Raw genomic sequence first — 23987 nt, 5'->3', positions numbered from 1 at the left:
CCCCAGGCCCTGCTGCCCGCCAGCATCCTGCACTGCTGTGCCCATGCTGAGCCCTTGCAGCCACCTCACCACCTTATTTCCAAAAGCAGGAGATCTTTAAAGCCCCTTTGCTGCACAATTCAGCTCCTGTAAAGGCAGCCTCAGAGCAGAACGGAGGCGTGCAATTCAAAATACACTGATGCTGTAAAATGGTTATTCAGATCTGCCCGGGATGGGATCCAGGCAGTTCGACCCGCAGCTGGGATGGGCTGTGATCTCAGCGCTGCTTCTGGAGCACAGAGGCCCTTTTGATAAATCTCTAAGTGCAGGAACTAAAGCCCTGTTTCCGCATGGAAGAAATATATTCATTTTTTTAGTAATCTTTATGCTCCACTAGCTTGGAAGACAGAGTTTCTCTTTTCCATTGGAGGCATCATCCAATTCAGGTGCATCGTCTGGACAAGAGAGCAACACCTCGGAGCCAGCCGTCTCGCACCCTGGCTCTGCAAAGCCCGGCTTTCAGAGCAGGGTTTCGGCATCATCCCTGCTTGTTCTGGCAGCCCCACGTGCCCAGGGCAGGACGAGGTGTAGAGGAGCATCTCCAGGATTACACCCAGCAGCTACATTTACCATCCTCACGGATCCCCCGCGCTCCCTTCATTCTCAGCACACACTAATAGCATTGACACCGACAGGCAGGTGTGTGTGAGCACAGTTTTCTTTTTTTTTTTTTACCTTGTGAAACCTCTATAAAGCTTTTCTTGCCACAACTCCAGTTTTGAGCCTGTGCTTTCCGTATATATGTTCGGTGCACAAAAGCAAGAGAGGCAGAAGGGCACTCCTAACAGAGCCATTACTCTGCATATAAGTGATGTTCACTGCATTTTAAAGGACTGCACAATGCAAATACTGGTGTGGCTCACTCATTACTGCTTCTCACGCCACATCTCCATCAGCTTGGACAACACGGAATTCAAGGATCTAGTTGTCTTCACTACCACATCATATTCACAATTTGCTCTGGAGTGACCAAACACAGAATCACAGAATCATTATGGTTGGAAAAGACCTTCAAGATCCAGCCATAAATCCTTCTCCAAGCCCCAGAAGAACATACAAACTGCTGGCTCCTGTTTGCTACTTCCAGCCCATTTGCAGATGGCTCCTTCCACAGAAGCATGAACCACTTTTTGCAAAGCGCAAGTAACAGGCTATGAAATCCCCACCATCTGCTAGCCAGAGAAGTCTCCACTGCAGCTAGAAACCAAACAGTCCTCCCAGACAGGCCTTATTCAGCCAGAGAAACAACTGTAAACATTTACCAAGGTCATGCTGGTTCAAAAATTCCTAAAATTACTAACAAGACCGAGATAAGAAACCTTGCGAGGCCACGGTGTGGAGCGTGCCCACATGGTTAGCATGACCCAGCAGCATTAGGGCTGCTTTCCTGCTACCAGGATTACACATTAATGAGTAATTAGTAGGAAGAGAAGAGTGCTGAGGAAGAGAATGTCTCGCTTACGTACACACCATTAAGACAGAGCATAAATGAACTAGCTGCAGCATCAACATCTGGGGCTCATTAACTCCATGAGCAAAGTGCCATGCGTTGCTGTCTCATGCAGGTAGAGCAAAGGGTTGTGCAGCAAGCCTGGCTGCAGATGCCCCATCTCCCTCCTCCTGCAGGTCTTGAGCCAGGCAAAGGAAAGGCTGCAAGGGCTGGAAAAGAAAAAGGCATCTCTTTCCAAGAGAAACGCACCCGCCCTTCCAAAGGGAAATTGATAGTTAAGAGCATTGCACAACCCATGCAGATGGCTTTCAGATGTCTCCACCATCCCAGCCTCACCTGCAAGGCTGAGAGGTTTTTTGAACCTATGCAGAGGAAAATTGTTCTCCATCAACACTGCAGATGCAAAGCAAGCCATTCGATCCCATTTTCCTGCCTTATTCCCATCCGGTTCACGCGGCACACACGGAGGAGCCGACCACCTGGCAGCTCCAGGAGGTTCTGCCCCACGTTTTGCAGCCCTGCTCCCCTCGTCGCCCACCTAGCCCAGCGCCGCGCCCGGAGCGGGCAGGGGGAGTCACCCGGAGGAATCTTGCAAATACGGAACATTTCGGAAGAAATGCATCATTTTGTTTCTGAAAGGAGGAAAAAGAAAAATGGGCAAAACTCCAAGAGCAAACAAGCAGCCCATTCTGAAAGCCAGTGGAACAAAAAGGAGTCAGATTTTTTTTCCCCCTCTCTTTCTAAACCCTGCCCATGAATGAGGGGGAGGCAAGGAGCCTGGCCCTCATTTCTGGCACCAAGCAGGGATATAGCCCCTGATTTAAGGAGATGTTCACGCAGCTCAACAGGACCTGCTGGCCACCAGAGCTTGAGGACCCTAAACATCTCAAAACGGCAGAAAACACCAAAATTGGCCATATGGCGTCACGCTCACGTCACCCCTGGTCCCAACCCGCGCTGCTGAGAGCGGAGGTTTTGGTGCACAATTTCCATCCCCTCCCTCGTGCAACCTTTTCTTGCTGTGAAACATTGACTTTTCTCTACTAAGGAGGCCAGATCCCAACCGTGGAGCTGGGGCCTCCCTGGCCAAGCACTTTCCTTCCCCTCGGAGCCCCCCCAGCCCGTCCTCTCCCGCAGGACGGGCAGGAAAGCGGACACGAGACGTCCTGGCTCCGGCGTTCCAGGAGGATGTTTGTTTTTAGGCACTAAGCTTTGATATGCTAACTCGCACTCCTCCTCTTCCTCCTCCCAAAGACTAAACCTAGCTTCTTGTGGAAGAAGATTGCTTTTTTTCCTGTTTTTTTTTCTTTTTTTTTTTCCTGAATCTTTTCCATGGGGAAGGCAGATCCATCTGGAGGATCGCGATCTGCGGGGGCAGAGAGCGCCAGCACTTCCAAGCTCCCGGCTTCACTTTGGGGCTGCTTCTGGACATTAATCCCTTTCAAGAAATGCTAATTGCTTCTGTGTAAATTCAGGCCGTTTGGCCTTGGGACAGTCTCATCCCCAGCTGTTACGGTCCCAACATGCTGCAAAACGCACGGAAGGGTTTAATAAAGAAATGGAAGAAGCCTGGCTCACTGCAGAACAAAAAATCCCATTTTTCCAAAGATCCCTTTGAGCAGCATTACCTGGGATATTCCCCCTTCCTTTCCCAAGGGGCATATACAGAAGTTCGGTCAAGTGATATCAGTTGCATTAAGTGAGCTCTATGATATCTCAAGACTGACTCTGCCTGCTGACAACTTTCTGTTGTGACCATCCTTGAATATCTGAGGAAAGGGGAAAGGAGAGAACAGGGTTCCAAGGAAAATCCGGCATTTTTCCAACAGGTAAAACCTGTTGGGCCACAGAACAGAGCCTGGCTTCCCGCCTCCCCTTTTTGGAGGGGAGCAGCCTGGTAAATGTTTTACCAATCACAGGGTTTTTCGAGACAAAAAGAGGCTCTTTTTTCCTCCTCTCCCCTGAGTTTGTCTAATATTACTGCAAGGAAAGCTCAGGAAAAACAAGGTGGTAAAGGAAAATCAATTTCATATTCATTAAGAATATATGTTTACATACATCCTGATCAATATCCCGGATTCCTCACATCCCTCCATGCTATTAAAGGCTCCAGGGCCCGGTTCTCCTGAGGAGCCCATGGGAGCTAAGGAAGATCCTGCCTGTGCTTGCTTGATCTGAAACATAAAATCCCTTAATGTGACCCCTTGGAAAAATACTGAGGAAGGCAGCCAAGAGGAGGAAAGCAAAGCTTCCCAGAACGCACATTTCTGGCTCTTGCAGTTTCACTGAAAACGGCACATCTATAAACAGCCCCGGGCTCTAAGTAGGGCAGGGAGGAAGGGGAAAGCAGGGAGAAGTTGTTGGGCAGAGCTCCTGCCACGCCAGGGGAAGGAGCCTTGGCTGCAAGCTGGGAACGCTCCGGATGCTCCGTGTCCATCTGAGCCCAACATCCCACGTCCACGCAGGGAAAACCTCGCAGTGCGTTTTCCCGACACTCTGGAAACCAGACCTGCTTTGCTCACTCCAAACACGGTGCTGGGAATATGCAGCCCCCTTTTCCATGGGGAAAAACCCCATCCTGCTGCAGCAGGCTGGGAAACAGAGTCACAGGAAGCCTCGCTGCAGCGGGCAGGGAAGGGGTTAAGCGAGTTCCTGCTTCCTCGCATGCAAGCGTGCACACACGCATCTCTCTGCAGGCCAGTTACTCTACTGCTCTCTTGGGAATTTAAAAAAAAAATAAAAATAAAAAGTAAAATCAATAAATAAACCCCCTACGCCCTTCTTTCGGAGACGGCTTCCCGCTCCACCCACGGCATGCACGCTTTGCAAGCCGGAGCGCCATGGAGCGCTTCCATCTCCAATACGAGCTCCTCCTGGATGCCTGGCAAGCGCCCACACAGCACCCGTGTGAGGAGCTGACACACGGGACAAGGGGGATCTGCTCTGTTCTCCCGGCTCCTTCCTCCTCCACGGGATTTGTAAATAAACACTATGTGCGGCACGGCCAGCCCGGCAAAACCCTCCTCCTCCTCCCCCTCTTCCCATCACTGCAGTGATTCACCACCAGAAAGGAAAACGCACCACTTCCGATGCCCTCTGGGATGCAAAAAGTCAGGAGATAAACAAATATACAGATAGATATGCACAGGCATGTATGTAAATTATATCACAGATGGGAAACGCGAGCTGCTGACCCTGCAGGAGGGAGCGTGCTGAGCTGGCTTTGCTTGTGGTGGCACCAAAACACAGCCAGATACCAGAGTTTACAGTTATCTGTATTATTTCATATAACATATGAAATCCCAGCCCCCTTAAGCCAGGATAAAAGCAGGGATCTAGTTTTATGGGTATGTTGTAAAATACTGCAGACCATGATGTTACAGAAGCATCCGAGGGAGGGAAGCCCCAGGGATGCATCCAAGGGGGAAAACAGCCCCAAGACCATCGATCCTTGGTGGGAACATCTCCACATCCCTAAGTAACACCAACACTGCTGCCCGCCTCATATCCACTTTGCAAAACGAGCAGAAAACTTGCTTTTTTATTTTTCCTGCCTCTGTGGCAATGCGGTGGGCTTTTCAGAGAGGGGCAGGGTGCTGAAGACCCCCACCTTGCAGAGAGCTTGGAGGAAATGGTGCAGAAACTTGGCAAGTCAGGACAATTAAACACACACCAGGAGAACGAGGAGGAGGAGGCGGCTCATAAACAGCACGCGCCACAGGCTTATGAATATTTGAACTATATTTCTCAAAAGAAAAACCCTATATTGCTGCGATTGAAAATGAGTAACTCTAATGAACGTTGCTACCAGCACGCTGACTAATAGAGTGATAAAGAGCTTAATCCATATTTATGTACATCTTAGCCTGCTGTAGTTGGTGCCAACAAATTAGCAAGTTCAATAAAATCTATGTTCTGTATCACTGCTATTAAACTTAAGCACATATAGCGACAAGTCACCCTAGCAAGAGGTGGGTGCAGAGCACCCTTGCAGAGGACTCCAGCACTCACCCAAATCGCAGTTAGGGCTGCACTGACAGCAGCTTTTGCCCTCAGAGCCCTGCACACAATATTATTTCTGGTTTTAGATATCTAATATATACATAATATATACACACTTTGTGTTCCGTGCACATATAGGCTGTGAACAGTTTGAAAGTTGCCTTTTCATTCCCTGGGGTAACTGGAAAACACTGCAAGAAGAATTACAAGAAAATGATGCAGCTCTTTGGCAAGCGCCTGCACTTGCCCATTACCCAACTGTGCACGGAGGCAGGCGGGAATCTTCCCAGCTCCACAGGGATTCCAGCCGGAGAAGCCCACATGGATCAGTCCCATCCCACCACATTCCTGGAAGCCAAGCAGCAGTTACTACCCTAAGCTCGAAATGGAAGCGAGCAAAGGCACGAATAAAATTTGCACCTCTGGATGATGATTTTTGCAAAAAGATGTGCAAAACAAGACAGCAGCAGCTTCCTCTTGCTAAGAAACCCTGGGAAAGCCTGCGGATCTCCAATGGAAAAATCCTTTTACGTGGAGGTCAGCAGCACACAAGCAACTGGGACCTCTGTGGCTTTACTTGCTAATTGCATTGCAGCAACCCCAAATGCTCTTAGCAATGCTGCCTAACTGGCCTTCTGCTTGCAGGAGAGGACTAACTACGTCAACAGTAATTAAATGCCCAGCTATTACTATTGCACCGCTCGTAAAAGCCTCCTACACGGCCTAAGTGTCTGCCAACCAAAAAGTGCCATTGAGCCAAGTAATGAATGGCTACACGGTGAATTTTTGTGTGTGCAAAGGCTGCGTTTGGCCAGCGGGAATGTAAATTAAAGGCTCCTTTTTGCTCGCGCGGGATCTGGAGGATTGTGAGTCAAAAGAGAAACTCGCTTCGGTCGAGAGCGGATTTGTCCCTGTTTGTTTGCATTGCCACTGCCAGGCGCAGATCTGCGGATAACGTTGGAATGAAAGGTGGAAAAGACAACAGGAGTGCTTAGAAAGGTTTCCAGAGGGATTTGAGGGTGGGACAGACCTGAGCAGTTGATTCTGCCCCCCCAAAAAATAAAATAAAAGCTACGTAACAGAAGGATCAACAAGATTTTTGCAGAGAACCCGCCTCAAGTCTTGCAAAGCGTTTTGAGCAAGGCAAAGCACATGGGAATAAGTTTGATGCAGGCAGCAAAATACATAGTTTGTGCACATTTTCTCCTCCCAAGTCTCCTAAAAAGCTGAGCTGTTGTGGATTAAGGGGGCACGGCAAACCCTCCCTTTTCCAAAGGCCTGCGAGGTTGTGGATGACCTCCAGGAAGCAAACAAATCGGGAAGAGCTGGTCCCTAGCCGGGACGGAAAGGAAGCCAGACCGTTTCCAGCTGACGTGTTCCAAGAGGGCTTTAATGCCAGCTCTATTAACGGCCTTATTAAGCAATTGGAGATACTAAAAAACAAGAGACAATGCGGCCGTAAAGCGGCGTTTTAATTAGCAAAGGTTCCTTCCCCACCCCAAACGGCTCCTTCTGCGCATTCGTATTCTCCAAACGACCCAGGATGCTTCGTGCTTCATAAATCAAAAAACTCATAAAACAAGCCCCTGCAATTGCACATTCCAGATAATGGTCCAGAAATAAATTAGGCAATAAATATCAAATAAAATAACCTCATCAGCAGTGGAAATGTTCTCACCAGAAAAAAAACAGAACAATTGCTTTCAAGTAGCTTATGCCTGGTAGCTCCAGAGAGGTAGAGCAATAGAGAGCTTTAATAAATCTTTTAACGGGAAGAATAGTGGCAGTCCCCATGCAAGAGCTTCCCAAGCCCTGCATCCATTGGAATAACGGGCTGCTCCTGATGCCAAAATAAAGGACATGGGACCAAGAGCCTCCTGTCAGAGCCAGGCAGGGCCGTCTTCCCCAAATTAGCCCTGTCGGGAGGTTTTCTGAGCCCCCGTGGAAACTCATTTGCCTAATTACAAGACCAGCCTTCTCTATGGGACTTCTTTAATGCACGGAAAAGGTGCAATGCAGGTTGCAGTGCTCAGGCCCACGTTAGGTCATGCTCAGAGCAGGGACGATGCTTCTGGCACCCCCAACCTGCCACCTGCCAGTGAATTTGTGGGCAAAACATGAGAATAAACAAAGCCCCTTGTTCAAGTCCCTTGCTGTCCTCTCCAAACTAGTTTTCTCACTTAGAGACCTCCCTTTCCATCCCTCCATCTGGGGGGATAAGGACATTAAAGAGACCTAATAGCTGCCCATACCACGTGCACCTTTAATGCAGACAGCGCCCTGCTGCTCTGGCACGACTGCTCCTTTGCAACCAAAACACAAAGCTTTAAGCCCAAATCTCCCCTCGCTACCTAAAGACACAGCAAAGTCAATGCCCAATCCTGCTATTTTAGCAGCACATGGGTTTGGGGTGCAGAGTTTATGCAGAAAAGCCACCCAGGCTGCACATTTTTCATCCAAATCAGCAGCACGAGGCCAAAAAACACCCGCCAACCCGGAGCTCTTACCTTGCCGAAATCCCGAACGTCAAAGAGGTCAAAGGGATCAAAGAGATCGCTGTTTCTTAACCCAAATTTGTCGTGGCAGACTTTTAGGAACGTGCGGATGTTCTTCAAGCAGAGAAACTAGGGGGGAAACAAAAAAAAAGAGGAAAAATGAGTAAGGCACAACTTTCATCCGAGCTCTGCCAGGTTAAATTCACATGTGAAATAAATTAATGGGAACATGGAAACTTGCACTGGGAAGCGATGCAAGGGTTTATTTGTTGTTAGCAAAGACATCAGGCTCCCGGGGCCCTCTTAGGACTTTTGTGTTCCCAGCTGCGCACCCGGAGCAGATGCCCTTGGAAAACCCAAATTTCACAGTTCAAGCCTAAGGTAACGCCACCGAAAAGCCACAAAATGCGGCATGGGGCATTGCACTTCCACGGGCTGTAAATTACACCTGATGCTTTATTAAGGGGAAAAGAGCAAAAATTGCATTTCTGATTCCATTGCTGCCACTCTGCGCTTTCCTGCAGCATTAGGCATTAAGGCACATGGAACCGCACATCCGTACGTATGCACATGTGCATCCCAAACAAAAGAGCCCAAAAAGGCCACAAAATGAGGACTTTGGGGATGGCTTCTGCAGAGCTTTGCTGCTAATTGCAGCCCGGCTGCAGGGGCAGAGCTGCTGCCTCTCTTGGGGACGCCCCGTGTCATTCAGCGAGCTCGGGCGCAGAACAACCTTATGTTTCCTTTTGGAGAGAACCCCAGCTCTGACAATAGAGATAATTGGCTGTTTGTTCATCCATGATAGGGATTTTGTAGCCGGAGATTCCAGACAGTCTCACTCCTACAGGGACAACCGGCTGGAGATGCAGGGAATAAAACGGGGCACCCTTTGGCTGCACCACCCACATCTCTCCGTAGCGCTGGCCAAGCGTGTGCACTGAGCAGCCCCATTAATTCCACCCCTCCTTCACTCTGCACGCTGAAAATCCAGACAATTTCTCCAATTTTCTGCAGCGTTTTCAAGCAACTGCTCCTTTTCGGCAATTATTTCACCTCTCGGGCTTTTGCTACGTAACTGAGCCCTGCAGGGCTCAGCCACGCGACACAGACCCAAGCCGCTTTTGGTGGCCTTTGCACCGTTTTGGTTAATGTGGTTTCATCCTGCAGCGCTATCTGTGCTCTCCGAGTCACCACCAAAGCAGCATCTCAAACAAAGTTCAAAGCAAGATAAAAATGCTTTTTATTTCTTTTATTAAAAAAATAAGGGTCTCATCCCCGCAGACACAACCATGACGACGCCCGTCAGTATTATTGCAGTCAGGATTATACTTCAGGTCCGTGGCTAAGGGCAAGAGGAGACTAGTGGGCTAAAGCAGGCTGGTTCACCCCGAAAAGGCAGGAATAACCTTTTACCCTTCTGCCCCGTGCCCGGGGGAAGCACCGTCCCCAGCGCGGTGCTTATAGCACAGGACACGAGCATCACATCCGAGCCTCCTCATCAGACAAGGCAGAGCCAGAGGCAGAGACTGAAAACAGCTCTGTTTTTCTAGGGCATTCCTCTATCTCACATAAACACTGCAGCGAATACAAGCCGTCTAGACGGGGAGGTTTTTTTGGAATTGCTTTAGAACCTCGCTCGCCGATACGGGATATTTCATAACTCCGTCCTCTGGGGCTCACAGGAATTCGCGTCCTGCACGGAGCAGCGACTCCCAGCAAAGGGGTATTTCACGTTGTGTTACAGCCTCCTTGACCTCAAACTTCCTTTCCTTTCAATCCTTCCAAGTTCACCAGGCTTACACGTTAATGGCACAGGTTATGGCCATTAGTTGCGCGTGGGGGAGACGCATCTCAGGGAGGGATTGCACATCTGAGCAAGGGAGCTGCTGCATCCCAACAGCATCCTGAGCTCGAGCCGTCCCACGGTTCCAGGTTGGATGGATCTAACCTCATTTCAGCTCGTCCTCCACGAGCATCGGCTGCATCCCGCTGCCTTTGCTCACCCAGGACCTCCTGAAGCCCCTGCCTGCACGACAGTATCTTGTGCTGGTGCTCAGGGGTGTTTTGCAGCTGTTTTAGCCTCAGTAAGTTGCTGGCTTTGGAGCATTATTCAAGGGCTTCATGTTCAAATGAGATACTTTGAACTTTAGGACAGTAAATGCTGCACAGGAGAGGAAGGAAAAATCAATGCTCTGCATCCAGCACCTGCCAAGCCCCAAATCAATGGGGTCACTTACATGCACCAGGTCCAACCAGAGCCAAACCATGGCTCAACCCATGGCCAAGCACATCCACATGATGCTGTCCCTATCCCTGCATCCAAATGATTCCAACAGGAAATTTGCAGCATAGCAAATTTCAGCATAGCAAAGGTCCAGCAGCATAGGACCACATTAAAGCCCATCCTTACGAGGGACAGGGATGCGGGTTACGTTAAGGAAGTCCGGAGGAGGGATCGGGCCGCACACGGAGCCCACGATGCCGAATTGCATCCAAAGCAGCTCTAACCCCAATGACCAAGGGAACTTTCTTTAGCCCTTCCTGGCCATGGTGCAAACTCTCCTCTTATCTCGCTGCTGGCACCGCTCAGAAGTAGCAGGCAAGAAGTGACTCCCCGATAGGGAGCTGGGAGCATCTGGTTAATCGCAGCCTTCACAGTTCATTATTTCTCCCTTTTTTTTCAAAAGGGATTTCCACAGCAGAACACTCCCAGGCTGGGCAAACGCCACGTAAAGAGACTGATTTCTGAGCTTGAAATGCTGGTGAGCACCAGGCTGACTAGAGCATCCCTTCACCCTCTCACAATGATTAGCCCCAGAATAATACCCAAGGGATAAAGTTAATCCTTTATTTTAGCTAACACTGATAGCTTGGGATGGGGGTGCATCTGGGAGAGTTAAGCCAGGGCTACAGCAAGCAAGGGTGCTGCAATGAGGAGCATCCAGCTGCAAAAACATTGCCAAAAAAAAAAAAAAAGACTTGGAAATAACCTATTCAATGCACTGAAGTTGCCACCTCAACCATAGAGAATCAGGAATGACTTTCAGCAATGCTTAAACTAAAGTTGGCAAAACATTAACCAGCATTCCCATATTTCAAGGCAAACAGGAGCCCTCTTTCTTGCTTCGGCAACTCACAGCAGCACCTCCGAGGTGGCAGATACTGAAAGGACACGGGAAAAGTGAGAGGGGAAGCATGAGGTCAAATAAATAAATTACTCAACGAGATCCAGGAGTAATACATGGTGACATGCAGAAGCGCTTGCAGAAAACGGGACGTGCATATGGATGTTTTCTGCACTTCCAGGGAGGAGGGACTGTCCCTCTGCAGCTGCTGCTGTCACCCGGCCAGGCAGCCCTGGAGAGGCCGAGCCCGGAGCTGCGGAAGCTGCCGGCAGCGCGGCCGGTTTTATCATGGGCAAGTTGTGCCGACCCCTGAACTTCCCCCGAGGATTGCAGCAGTCTGGGACTGCGGCCTCATTTCCTCCCTTGCATACGCTTACATGGAAGGAAAAAAAAAAAAAAGAGAAAAAAGACAAAAGATAAAAAAAGAGAAAAAAGAAAAAAACACAAAAAAGAAAAAAGAAAAAGAGAAAAAAGAAAAAAACACAAAAAAAGAAAAGAGACAAAAGACAAAAAAAAGAGAAAAAAAAGAAAAGACAAAAAAAGAGAAAAAGTCACAGTAAAAAGAGCTAATGGAGCAGCAGAGTCCAACACAGCGGGCAGAGCTGGGGAAGGCAGCAGGCTCTGCTGGCTCCAGAATCGCGGCAGGAAAGGTTCCTCAGCACCAGCACGAGGGGCAGCAAATCCCATCCATGAGCCCATCCACTCCAGAATCATTTTTCAAAGTCTTCCTGCAAATCTTGATTAAAAGGTGGCAGCTCTCTTTCTGGAACAGTTGTTTTTAATACAGCCATATTTTTAAAGATTTGTCATTCACAGGTTCTACCTGGAATTCAGGAATGATGACTAAACTTTTAGGGAGTCCCTGAAATGCTGTCGGCTGCTAACACAGATGGAGCTTTGCTTTCTTCAGATGTAGAGGAGGGTCTAAGCAGAGAGGAAGGCTCAAGCTGATGAAACTACTCTAAGAAATACAGTGATTTTGGTGGATTTTTTTTTGCTTTTTTTTCCCCCCCATCCAAATCCCATCCCTGCTGTCCCATGGTGCAGGGACACCCTTCGCACGGCAGTGGTTCCTCCGGGGCTCCAAGCGCTCCCGGAAAGTGCGGGATGCTCTCGAGGGACACGGGGCATCCCTCCCATGGGACACACGTGCCACGACCAGCCTTGGGGGCTGGCTTTGGAGGAGCATCAAATGAAGCACAGGGGCTTTAAATGAGAGGAAGGAAGCTGCAACTTCCCAAAGAAAAGCATCAGGCTGATGACAAGACTTCCCTCCTTTGTGAGGCCCTTGGAGCTCCGCAGGCATCAGGCTCAACAGCAAAAACAGGAATCGTTGAGGGAACAGAAGGGCTTCGCTCATTCTGCATCGGAGCATTGCATCCGAGACACTTCCAGGTTGGAATTCTCTGCTCCCATAAAGAAATGGGGGCAACTCGGACATTTTGCCCAACAGTCACCCCAAATTCAGCAGCTCCAGCAAGCTCAACAGCGATCCAAACCCCAATTCCAAATTTGGGGCTTGCAAATCCCAAACCTGGCCACTTGAGGGGTTAGAAAACCCCGAGCGAACTCCCTACATCCCATCAGGCAGCTGACTGCACTCCAAGGGACTCGGCTTTTAGGACGTCTTTAAGAAAGCAGCAAAAACATTCCCCGTTTCCCTGTGCTCAAGGAACGCGCTGCATTATGCACAAGGCACGACGGTAGGTAAAACAAGGACAGAATAAGCAAAACAGGAATTATGATCCTAGCCGACCAAGAAATGAGAGCCCTTCTCACACAGTGGGAAAGCTCACGCTGGGCTTTCAGCGAGGAAAATTCGAAACACTTTGGCCAGCCCAAAATATGAAGCCAGGACTTGACCTGAACCATGGCAATCCCATTATAACACGCAATTCAGCTGCTGTTGAAGAAAATGAAGACTTACGTCAGCGCATATAGGGTTACACCGTAATGATACGCTTAAGCCAAGCCTTTCCAAGCGCTCATTGTTTTCCTGCTCCTCAAGCTGGCACAGGGACCCAGACCATGAAGAACCTCTGTCAGGCCAGCGATGAGAAGCGATGTTCTTGCCTTACGACAAGCAAGTGGAGGCCAAGCCAGGAAATCAAACCTTGTCACGTCAAGTCTTGAGGCCAGCCCTGCGAGATGAAGCCCCAGGCAGCAGCCTGCAAGCCTGGGCCGGCTCGAGTAACTTGCAGAATTCACCTTTTGCATATTTAAAACCAAGCTGGCCTATAAACGCTCCACAGTAAGCTCCAAGACCGGGGCAGATGTGCAGGGGATCAGGGATCAGACCTTGCTGCTTGCAATAGCTGCTGCCACTTACCCCAAACTGCAGAGCAGACCGAATTATTAAATAATAACCAGGCACATTTATTGAATGTATTGTATTTATACATCAGTTTCTAAAGATACCAGTTTCTTGTCACATGAGCCTAACTTAAACACCTGTTGCCTTTTTTTTTCCAGATTCCCAACCATTGCTATGTAAAAGTCTCAGCTCTCAGGCCATCTTTTAGCTGCTCATACCAGGCTGTCACGTGAAGACACGACAGAGGAGCAGATAGGATGCACCTTATCTTCAGCAAGGCTTTGGATCCCACCTCGCTCTGCTTCCCAGGAAGAAGCTCCTACAGCCCCAGTCCCAAGGGCCCTTGAGACATGCCCAAGGCAAACTACTGCAAAACCCCTATTTCAAAGTGCAATGAGGGGAGAAGAAGTCACACTAATTGGGATAAACCCCTCTTCCCCCCCCCCCCATAATAATGGAAAATAAATGTCCTTGAAGGAGTTTCAGAGAACCCAAAAGAAACCATGATATTCTTTAAATAAGGGGAATATTTAAAAACACGCCAAAGCCATGTTTCAACAGGGCAGAGGGACCTGCTGCCAGAAGACTTAGCAAGCAGTGAGCTCATCTCCCTAGTTGGGCTCTTTTTTTAAACCCTGTAATATAACTTAAACATGGAGGAGCCTCCTGCTAGGGAACTTGACAAGACTGTTCAAAAAATGCTGAACTAACTAGATTTGGCCAAAAACAGGGCAGAGGAGGAGTTTCCTTGTCTCAGAGAAATAGCTTTTTGTCTGTCTTTCCAAATCATTTTTGACAGTGAATCCATCAAAGCTTCTTGGGTCCTATGAGGAGTCTACCATGAATCTCCAACTAGATGGAGCCTCCAAATCCTACCTGATGTTTTCATCACAGCTTTTGAGCCCATTTCTACCCATCAGGAAAGAAAAACCCACACACGAACCCAGAAGTTTGACGTGTAGTTTTTCTTTCTAAATAAAGAGCTCTCGCTGCCTGGGGCGATTTGCATGCAGGGTATCGGTTCCTTCCCCCTTCAGCACTGCAAGGAACTTATGAAGAGCAATGTAGGTATCAGCAAGACCGGAAAGCTGCAGGTTTAACCACCACCCGCGCGTGCACAGGAGCTGAGAACCAGGACAAGCTTCACGAGAGACGCCATCAGCACGACTGCCCTGCTCCATTTGGCTTGATTCTTCTTTTCCTTCTCTAAAATCACTCAAATTGAGCATTTTTTCTCCTGTCCGGAGAGAAAAGGGCGTAATTCTTTTCTACAGAACACCACGCATCGCTCCAAGTCACTCGAGGATCATAATGGAAGTCGGGTGAAAAGCAGAAGGAAAAAACCCATTGCCCTCGTTCCTGGCTTTACGACTTGAGGATTCTCGGTGCTCAATGGCAGCAGAGGTAGATCTGCCCTAAGCAGCAGCCCGTGAAGGTCCTCGCACCACATGCAGCATCATCCCACCAAGGTGGAGCACAAGATCCCTGGAAAACCGGCTCTTCTGGGGCTCTTCCTCAGGCAGAAGGGCTGCAAAGCCCTGCTCAGGACCCACCGCGTGCATTTCTCCTTTCTAACACAAAAACCTTTGAAATCAGGCTGCTCTGATCTACCTTCAGACACCGTAATTCTACCTGCTGATCAGTTTTAATTGTTTTTTTCTTTTTCTAAAACAAGGAAATCCATTGGAGCCAGCACACAACTCAAGCATCTATGCACCCTAGTCAGGCTCAAGTCCCCAAGCCTACCTGTGCCAAGGGAACCTGCTCTAATCTGCATTTTAAGCAGCAAAACAATGTGTTGTATTAATCCCATGACCCTGGGAGGCATGGAAAGGATGTCCAAGGAAAATGCTAGTGCATTCCTGGGGACAGCCTCTCCCTGCACCTGGAAGCAAGTCTCCCTGGTGCTAAATTGGCTGCTATGGAGTGGAGCTGGAGCCTCTGCCAGCGGGATTACTGAAACTGGAGCATGAGTCCTCCAAGGGAATGGCCATTTCCAGGAGACTCCAGCCTTTCCAAGGGATATTCATTACTCCTTAGTCACATTTGCACTTTAAATTAAAGGGATCTCTTTCCACTTCTGGCTATTTTTGCAAAGCAAAACTTAATGAGACACCAGAAAACAGTCAGGCTGTGCTGCAAGCTCTCTCAAAGTGCAAAGAGATTCAGTGCCAAGATGAATAAAGACGCCTTTATGCTGTGGGATAAAGCTCAACATTTCAAGCAGGTATTTGCACCAGATTTTGGCAACTACGGTGGCTGCTCCAAACCTTTCTGGATCTGGATGCATCACTGTTCGTGACTTTGGTACCGCTTTATTGCAAGTCTCTCCCTGCGGATGGGCCTATTTTATCCTACCTGGAGCATTCGGCCCCTCCATCTCCAGCCACAGAGGGTGAAGCGCTGCTGCAACGCAGAGCCTGCACAAAAACTTCTTTTATAGCATGAAAACGGGCTATGGAAAATTAATCTAGCAGCTACTTAGCTTGCAAAGCTGCTTAGAAAGCTTAGATGCCCCAGCTCGCAAGGACCATGGCCGAGAACAGATCCCACAGATTATGGGAAATAAGGCTCTGGATATTTATATAAAGTAATACTTTGGGAGTATAACAAGATCAGCAGAGCCCTCTAATCTAATATCTGCATCCCACTCTGCCCAGCCTGTTACCTTAATGCGATGGGGTTGGCAGAGGAGCTGCTAGAAGCCTTCTGGGTGCTCAAAGGAGGGATGACAAAGCAAGTTGTTCAGCTAACGCCTTCTAATGCACTTATGTTCCACCTATATTAACGTTAGTTCTGGGTGGAAAGGGGAAAAAAATCTGACATTCTGCTCCAAAGTTTCCCATATGCTCTGACCAAATACTTTCCAACTTAAGCTTAGGATTTTTTGAGGCAAGCCCTATCCGAAGCAGACTATCAGGGACTAATATCCAGTATCGATGACTTAAAAGAAGTCTAATAAGGCAAGATCACTGCAATTGGGGAAGCAGAGGACTTTTCTTTTAATGCTGCTCACAAAAGGATTTAATAGCACGTTTAATGTGCATGCATAACAACAGACACCACACTACCACCCTTGCAATCCTGCAGCTCTTCCCGATTTATGCTCCTTTAAGCATGAAAACACCACCAGATTTTCCCACACATATCCCATCCCCACGGTGAGGCGAGAAAAGCCAGTTAAAAAGCCAGCTATCCTCCGGAGCTCCGTTTCCTCATCCCTCTCCATCTGCATATTGACTCGGGGCTAGTCAAACGCAGGTATTTCACTGGTGCAACTAATGCACCTGGAAACAGCATCAAACAGTGGGCACCAGGCAGATAGGAGCAGGAACATTAGCACCAAGAGGGCTTATCCAGGCAGACCTCGCTCTTTGCAGTGTCCAAAAGACATTCTGCATAACCGAGTGATTGCATTTGCACTGGGGAAGGCTGCATTGCTTCATTTGGGCTGCTCTAATTAATTTGGTACAATTTGAGCCCGGAGATCAGGCCCAAGGGACTGTCGGCGTGGAACACGCGTGCTGCGATTCAGCAAGGAGGGTTATAGGAGGGAAGGTGGAAACTGCATCCAAGTCCTATCTGATCCTGCAGCTCCCCTCCACTGGGGAGCCACCTCCTCCCAAAGCCATCCACTCCCCCTTATCACATGGGAAAATTATCTGGACATGAAAGGACAACACTCGGAGCTCCTAATGGGAGGCAATCGACGTATCTAAAAGGCTGCGGCCCCCAAAAAGCTCTCAATTTTGGAGTCAGTGAGTTATTTTATTGATGTAATGCTGTGCCAACACGCAGTTAAACACAGGCTCTTCTTATGCCCGATTTTGACGGTACCTCTGCCCTATTTTCCCCGTTTCCACACATTTCCCAACTCGGCTTAATTTTCCTTGCTTGAACAGGCCTATATAACAGGACGGAACAGTGATCTCCCGTCTTCAAATAATCCTTCTCTTAGCAACTGCCTCCAACAACACATACACAGTGCGGAACGTATGGAGGAGTCCCCAGACTGCACACCCGCAGCACAAGAGCAGCATTCTAGCACTAAGGATCCGCCGCCCCAGAGCTGTGTTTATGCAGAACATGTCATCATTTGCCTTAAACTTGGCTGCACACTAACCTGGCCCAGCCCTGCGTCTGCACACACGGGCTCTTTGCAGCCAAAGCCTCTCCTTAAGCGCAGAATTCAAGTGCAAAAACAAGGGCAGAGATTTTTTTGCAAGACCAACATTAGAGTCCATTCTGCACAGCCTGAAGCGGGAGTTAAGAGCGTTTGTTTATGAGGCAGCACGGTGCTTTTAAGAAAAGCCATAGAACAAATAAGGCAGGTCTGGCTCCTGCAAAATTCACCGCGGCGCTTGTTAGGCTGGGTGTTAAGATTAATTGCTTCTCTACATACTGCAATGGGGACTAGGCAGGGGAGAAAAAGAAGTTACATGGTATTTTACAGGGCTATAAACACCAAGGAAGATAAACCAGCCTTCTTTAAGGTGCAGCTTCCAATATGGGAAGCTGTTGCTCGGAACGGCACTGTTGCAGGGAGAAAAGGCTTCCCATCTGCCGGGGCATTCAGGGAGGGGAGGATAAATAACGTTTTATGTAAAGTCATCATGACCCGTTGCTTCTGCTTGCGCTCGAGAAGCAGATGGAGACTTAAAAATAATAATAATAATAAAAAAAAGGAAGAGCATTTCCATTCTGGGAGCAGAGGAGACCAATATCTACAAGCTCGTGGCTTGCAGAAGCCACCAAGGGAAAGGAGATGGCAGAAGGAATCATTCCTGCTTTACGTTCATCCTTTCCCCAGCTTTTTATTTGCAAACAGGTGGGCTGGAAAACCCAAAGCAGGCTGCCATGCACCCACAGCAACTTGAGGACTTAAAAATAGAATTACAGCAAAATTTCAGGTGAGGAAAAAGGAGGATCCAGGTGGAACACAGCAAGGGGCAGGCGCTGGTGGGATAACCCTTCTGGGGAGGGAGTTTGGGGTATCTGCGTCTCTTGCTTCATTTCTACTTGCACAGTTTTCTTTTTCCAGTCAAATACCAGGCAGGCAGAGGGAGGAGACACTCGCCACCTATTCCGCAGCGCCCAAACCCACAACAAAGCCCAGTTGTTACTGCGACAGGGGCAAAAATCGGGCAGGTATTAAGTCACCGTTAGCATAAAGACAAGTTAAACACCCCCATTTCGCAGAAGCACCTGTGCTATTACCTTGTGCACCCTGTCACGAGGGCGCTCCGCCTGCAGCACCAAAATCACCGCAATAACAGCTCTGCTCTGGGAATAAGAGGTTTCTATGGATGGGAACCACTGTCTGGCGCTGCTGATTTATCAGTGGCGACACTGCTATTTGGGCATCCACCTCAAGAAAGCCAAATTGCAGAGCAGAACTTGAAGTGAATTTGAGCAGCATCCCTTCTCTCATGCACAGGAACCCAGGGCTTGCAAAAAGCAGCTTTTCCTTGGGAAAACGGGGAGAAGGTGCCAAGGCTGGAGGTGGCCACAGGGCAGAGCTGCACTGGACCCACTGGACTGCAGTTTCCAAGCTCATCCCTGCACTGGACCCAAAGACTTGGGAAAGACCCCAGGGTGCTCCCGGCTTCGGGAGAGGGCTGAAATTAAAAAACAAAAGGACACTCCAGCCTTAAATTTGCATCAGAATCCCATATTCCCGCATTGTCCTCCTCCACAAAGGCCCAGATTTTGCACACGCTGCCAAAAGCATCAGGCAACAGGAAAATTGCAGGCGGCCCTCATCTTCCAGCAATAAATTCATTTTTTTCTATAGCCTTTCCCCCCATCCCAGCAGCTGTATGCTAATTCCCCCCTCAGCACCACTTGATTATCGCTCGGAACAGATGTGCCAGCCGCTCCAAAATCTGGAGGTTACCAAAACCATTAACCTCGCGAGGAGCCAGGCTGAAACAACACGTTTGCCACCACGCACAGCAGCATCGGGATGAGGACAAACCAGAGAAATGCTCTTAAACGTCACCTGTAAAACGCAGAGGAGCAAGCAGGTGGAAGAGACGCCGATTTAGCAGCTTCTTCCAAAAACTCATGGAAATTACCTGCAAATTCCCCCAGCTTAAAATCCTGGGCGAAACATGCTCAAGATGCAACAACCTCTTATTTTTTGAAGGGGGGGCAACAATCTGTCTGTGTGTGATGTGCAAACAACATCATTTCAACCACGGGTAAGTTCAGCTGGGGAAGGTTGAGCATTCCCCAGGGAGCTGCTTTCTCCAGCGCAACCCAGTGCGGCTCCTGGAGTAATTAATGCCAGCGTCTGTTTATGACCTTTGAATAAATTGTTCTTTTCTGAAGAGAAAGCTGTTAAACACGTTAGCAAATATAATTAAGGCCAGGGGCGGGGGGGGGGGCAAAAATCTGGAATTGAATCTCTCTCTAATTATGCTTCTTGTGACAACTTGGCTTAAAAAAAAAAATCTAATGAAGCAGATACTGTAGCTTCATTAAAGCTTCCTCATTGTCCTTTTACAGATAAATAAGATGTTAAAGAAGGAAGTTTACCTCTCTTTGCTACCCCTAAGGAAAAGGTTGCAATGTCCCTTCTTGCAGGTGAAGCATCACAGCACCTGAGACCACACCATGGGCCCAGGTGAGACACCTATTTCATCATGCAGGAAAAAAAAAGCACCTTGCAAGGCAGGGAATAAGGGGCAGCAATGGGAGGTGCCAGGTAAAGGTGGACAATCCATCGGCATTAACATCCCTACAGCCGGGAATGGGAAGAGCCAGAGCTCTCTGAGCCGAGGGACCCGCAAGGGTTAAGCTGGACCGCAGATGTGCGACGCGAGATGATGCCCAGCCCAACCCTAGCTGTTGTGTGAAAACAGAGCAGAGAAAGATTTATAGCTGGCAGGATCCTGCCTTTTTTTTCCCCTTTTAGTTTTCAGACCACTCAGCAAAAATCCTTAATCTCGTGTAAAACAGTGTCACGGAACCGGCCCGCACCCCTGCACTCCAGTTGGTTTTGCAAACCGAGATGCCCTGTGTGGTGGGGTGGCCAGTGAGTCACAGGGGCCACAGGGAGATGAGCAGGGACAGGTGCCATAGGGATGATCCCTTCCCTGGGAATGCCACATCCCAGCAAATCCCAGCTCAGCCCTCGTGTTTCTCATCCTATACTTTGCAAGCAAAAATCTCAAGTTTGCCTCTGGGGCTGAGCATCCTCCCTGTCCTAGGGCTGTGCCATCCAGCCTGTGGTTTCCCCATAGATAATGCACTGCAATTCCTTCCAAAAATGGGAAAAATCCCCCTCTCGCTGCTGCCATGACTCCTATTCCTCCTGGACCAGCATTCAGGAGCGGGAAAACCTGCATTCTTGGGTGAACCCGGGCGCTCCAAGCCCAGCTCAGCTGCAAACTGCTCCGAGGAGCCGACAGAAGAAGGGGGATACGCAGACCCAGCTGCTCGGGGCTCGGACATGCGTTTTCTCCCCACAGGACCCAGCGCTTCCCCCTGCATGCGGGCTCGACAGCTTTCACGGCACTGCTGCACCCGCCGCACAAATCGCTTCTCCCGCTCTGCCCACGTTTAATCTGTGCCTCCCTTCCCATCCCTTCCCACCACGGCTCCTTTCAGGCGCCAGATGTTCCTCTTAGCAGCTAAACTACCAGAAAACACACCAAAAAAAAAAAAAAAGCACACCATAAAAGGGCAAATTTCCCCCTTGTCCCATCAGGATTAAAGTGCCTGTCTGAAGTAGGTTTCTCTCCTTTCCTCCTGTTCATCACCTCAGTTTCCAGTTGGAAATACAGCCCTGGTGCAGCTGGGACCATCGCAAGCAGCTGCCGATGTCCATCAGCCCAGGGCACTTGGTGCAACTGCCGGGTCCAGCAAGGCTCGGGGAGCTCCATCCCAAGCCATCGGTGGGTATTGCAGCAAACCAGTGCTGGTTTTGCCCGGGGTATCCAGCATGGATCACCCCGCACAGCGCAGGGATAGGGGAGCTTGCTAAATCCAAGCAGGCGAGCGAGCGCGTTGAGGCAGGATGTGACTCAGGCTGGTGCCTTTCCAGGAAGGCGAAGGAGGCTCTTCCAGCTGCTGCAGGCCAGCGTCACCCAACACCAGGAATAGCTCCCGCTATCTCCGTTATCTCCTCGGGGGAGGCGGGAGGGAGACAAGGGAAGTCCCAGCCTTTGTTTAGGGACGGGAATGGCTCGGAGCCCCTCAGAACAGGGATGGGAAGATCCTGGCGCTGAGATGTCTCCCCAAACACACACGTGCTCCATGGGGCTTGGTCTGCACTCCTTGGTGCTTGTCCCCAAGGAAGCAAAGGGGGATGGAGCCCAAACACCAATTAGCACCTCCAGAGCTGTCTGCACCCCTGTTCTTCCCATTCTTCCTACAGCAGAGTCGTGCAGGCTTTTGCTAGAGCAAGAACTGCCTCCAAGACCAGCAAAAAAGACTCAACTATCCAAGTTACCTCTTGCAGATTCCCCTCTTTTCACTGAACCGGGTGAAATGACTGTCAGGTGCCAACACCGCAGCTAAAGCTGACCCTTGACATAGCCTGGAGCCATCAGTGCTGAGCTAGTCCCAAAGGCGCTCCTGGTAAATATTCCCTAGGAAGCATCCAAGAACAGGGAACGTGTCCACTTGGGCACCAATAAATCCTGCTATGAAAGAGCAGGGCGGTAAAGGACTCAAGTGCTAGGGCTGCATTAAACCAGCCCTGAACGTGGGTGCTGTCGGTCACCACATACAGTCACCGGGGGTGCAGGAGAAACAGGGGTTGCATTTAAGTAGTATTAGCAGATGGACAATCCTGAGCTGCAGGCAGGGAAAACATGGGAGGAAAAAAAAAAAAAAGAAAAAGTCGTTTTTATTAGAAACAGGCCTTTTTTTTAACCAGGCTGTCTTGGTTCTTTAAGGCGAAATGCAACACTGGGAAAACCCTTTTAATTAATGTTAGGTTTGAAGCTGTCAAATGGAGATTTTTATTAACAGTTGCCAGAAAAAAAAAAAAAAAAAAAAAAAAGAGAGAGAGAAAGAAAGAGCCCTCCTACTCCGAGAAGAGTGAGGAGGGAAACAAGGCTTGGAGTAAGGAAGGAGGCTGCAATCAGAGCGTGCTGCAAGCTGGGAAAGGAGCCCATGCCAACCACAGGGCAAGGGAAGGTGCCAGGGATAACCAGGATGGGTTCCACATCCTGCCATCCACCAGGACCAGTGACCTCAGAGGCACCCAGACATCGGAGTCCCCCGATCTCCATGTAAATGGAGAGAGCAAAAGACTCGTAGCTACAGGATTGGGGAAGGGGGGTGCAAGGAAGCAGTGCAGGGAAAGCTGGAACACCGGGAAGCAGAAGGTTGGGAAGGGACCAAGCAGCAGACCAAGAACTCACCCTTGGGTCAGTGTTGAGCAACATTTCTGAGTGCCAAAAATTGGGACCCTCCTGGATCCAGGATGGCTGGAGGGAGCAGAGGCTCTGGGGCAGCAACTCCGGTACCTCCCGCATCCCTGGAAATGTGGCACTGGGGACCAGTCCCATCCAGCTGCACAGGGAACATCTGGATGCTCAGGCCTGGGGAAACCTCCCTTCCTGGATGAAGGGCTGGAGTGCTCCCTCAGCAAGTTTGCCGACGATACCAAACTGGGTGGAGTAGCTGATAGCCCTGAGGGCTGTGCTGCCATCCAGAGGGACCTGGACAGACTGGAGGACTGGGCAGCGAGAAACTTCATGAGGTTCAACAAGGGCAAGTGCAAGGTCCTGCACTTGGGGAGGAATAACCCTGGACACCAGTACAGATTAGGGGTGGACCTGCTGGAGAGCAGCCCCGCAGAGAGGGACCTGGGTGTCATGGTGGACGACAAGTTGACCATGAGGCAGCAGTGTGCCCTGGTGGCCAAGAAGGCCAACGGGATCCTGGGGTGCATTAAGAAAAGCGTCTCCAGCAGGTCGAGGGAAGTGATCATCCCCCTCTACTCAGCCCTGGTGAGGCCACATCTGGAGTACTGCGTCCAGTTCTGGGCTCCCCAGTACAAGAGGGATGTGGAGCTGCTGGAGAGAGTCCAGCGCAGGGCTACCAGGATGATCAGGGGCCTGGAACATCTGCCCTATGAGCAGAGGCTGAGAGAGCTGGGTCTGTTCAGCCTGGAGAAGAGGAGGCTGAGGGGGGACCTGATCAGCGTGTATAAATACCTCAAGGGAGGCAGTGAGGAGGAGGGGGGCGGCCTCTTTTCAGTGGTGAGCAGGGATAGGACTAGAGGAAATGGCTTCAAACTGAAGCATCGGAAGTTCCACAGGAACTTAAGGAAGCATTTCTTCACTGTGAGGGTGACAAAGCACTGGAACAGGCTGCCCAGAGAGGTTGTGGAGTCTCCTTCTTTGGAGATCTTTAAAACCCGCTTGGATGCAGCCCTGTGCCACGTGCTCTAGGTGACCCTGCTTGAGCAGGGGGGTTGGACTCGATGACCTCTGAGGTCCCTTCCAACCTTCGGCATTCTATGATTCTATGATTCTCCATCCGCACCACCAGACACCCATTTCTCGGCACGGGGAGAAGCCACCAAGAAGGATGGACAAGCC

At 49.6% G+C, this 23987-nt stretch overlaps 1 protein-coding gene across 5 annotated transcripts in view; it reads right to left on the bottom strand.

The window, feature by feature from the left end:
- The window catches only part of VAV2 (vav guanine nucleotide exchange factor 2), an 86366-nt gene that overhangs the window by 57828 nt on the left and 4551 nt on the right, over positions 1–23987 (bottom strand). For all 5 annotated transcript variants that reach the window (XM_026049279.1, XM_026049275.1, XM_026049276.1 and 2 more), the window contains exon 2: positions 7999–8115. In XM_026049279.1, coding sequence (XP_025905064.1) covers positions 7999–8115 — 117 coding nt within the window. The remainder of the gene's footprint in view (positions 1–7998; positions 8116–23987) is intronic.

This window comes from Nothoprocta perdicaria, unplaced genomic scaffold, assembly GCF_003342845.1.
Source record: "Nothoprocta perdicaria isolate Ctin4 unplaced genomic scaffold, notPer1 scaffold_6, whole genome shotgun sequence".
Classification (NCBI taxonomy): domain Eukaryota; kingdom Metazoa; phylum Chordata; class Aves; order Tinamiformes; family Tinamidae; genus Nothoprocta; species Nothoprocta perdicaria.
The sequence above is the reverse complement of the archived record's forward strand: the minus strand, read 5'-3'. Positions and strand labels throughout refer to the sequence as shown.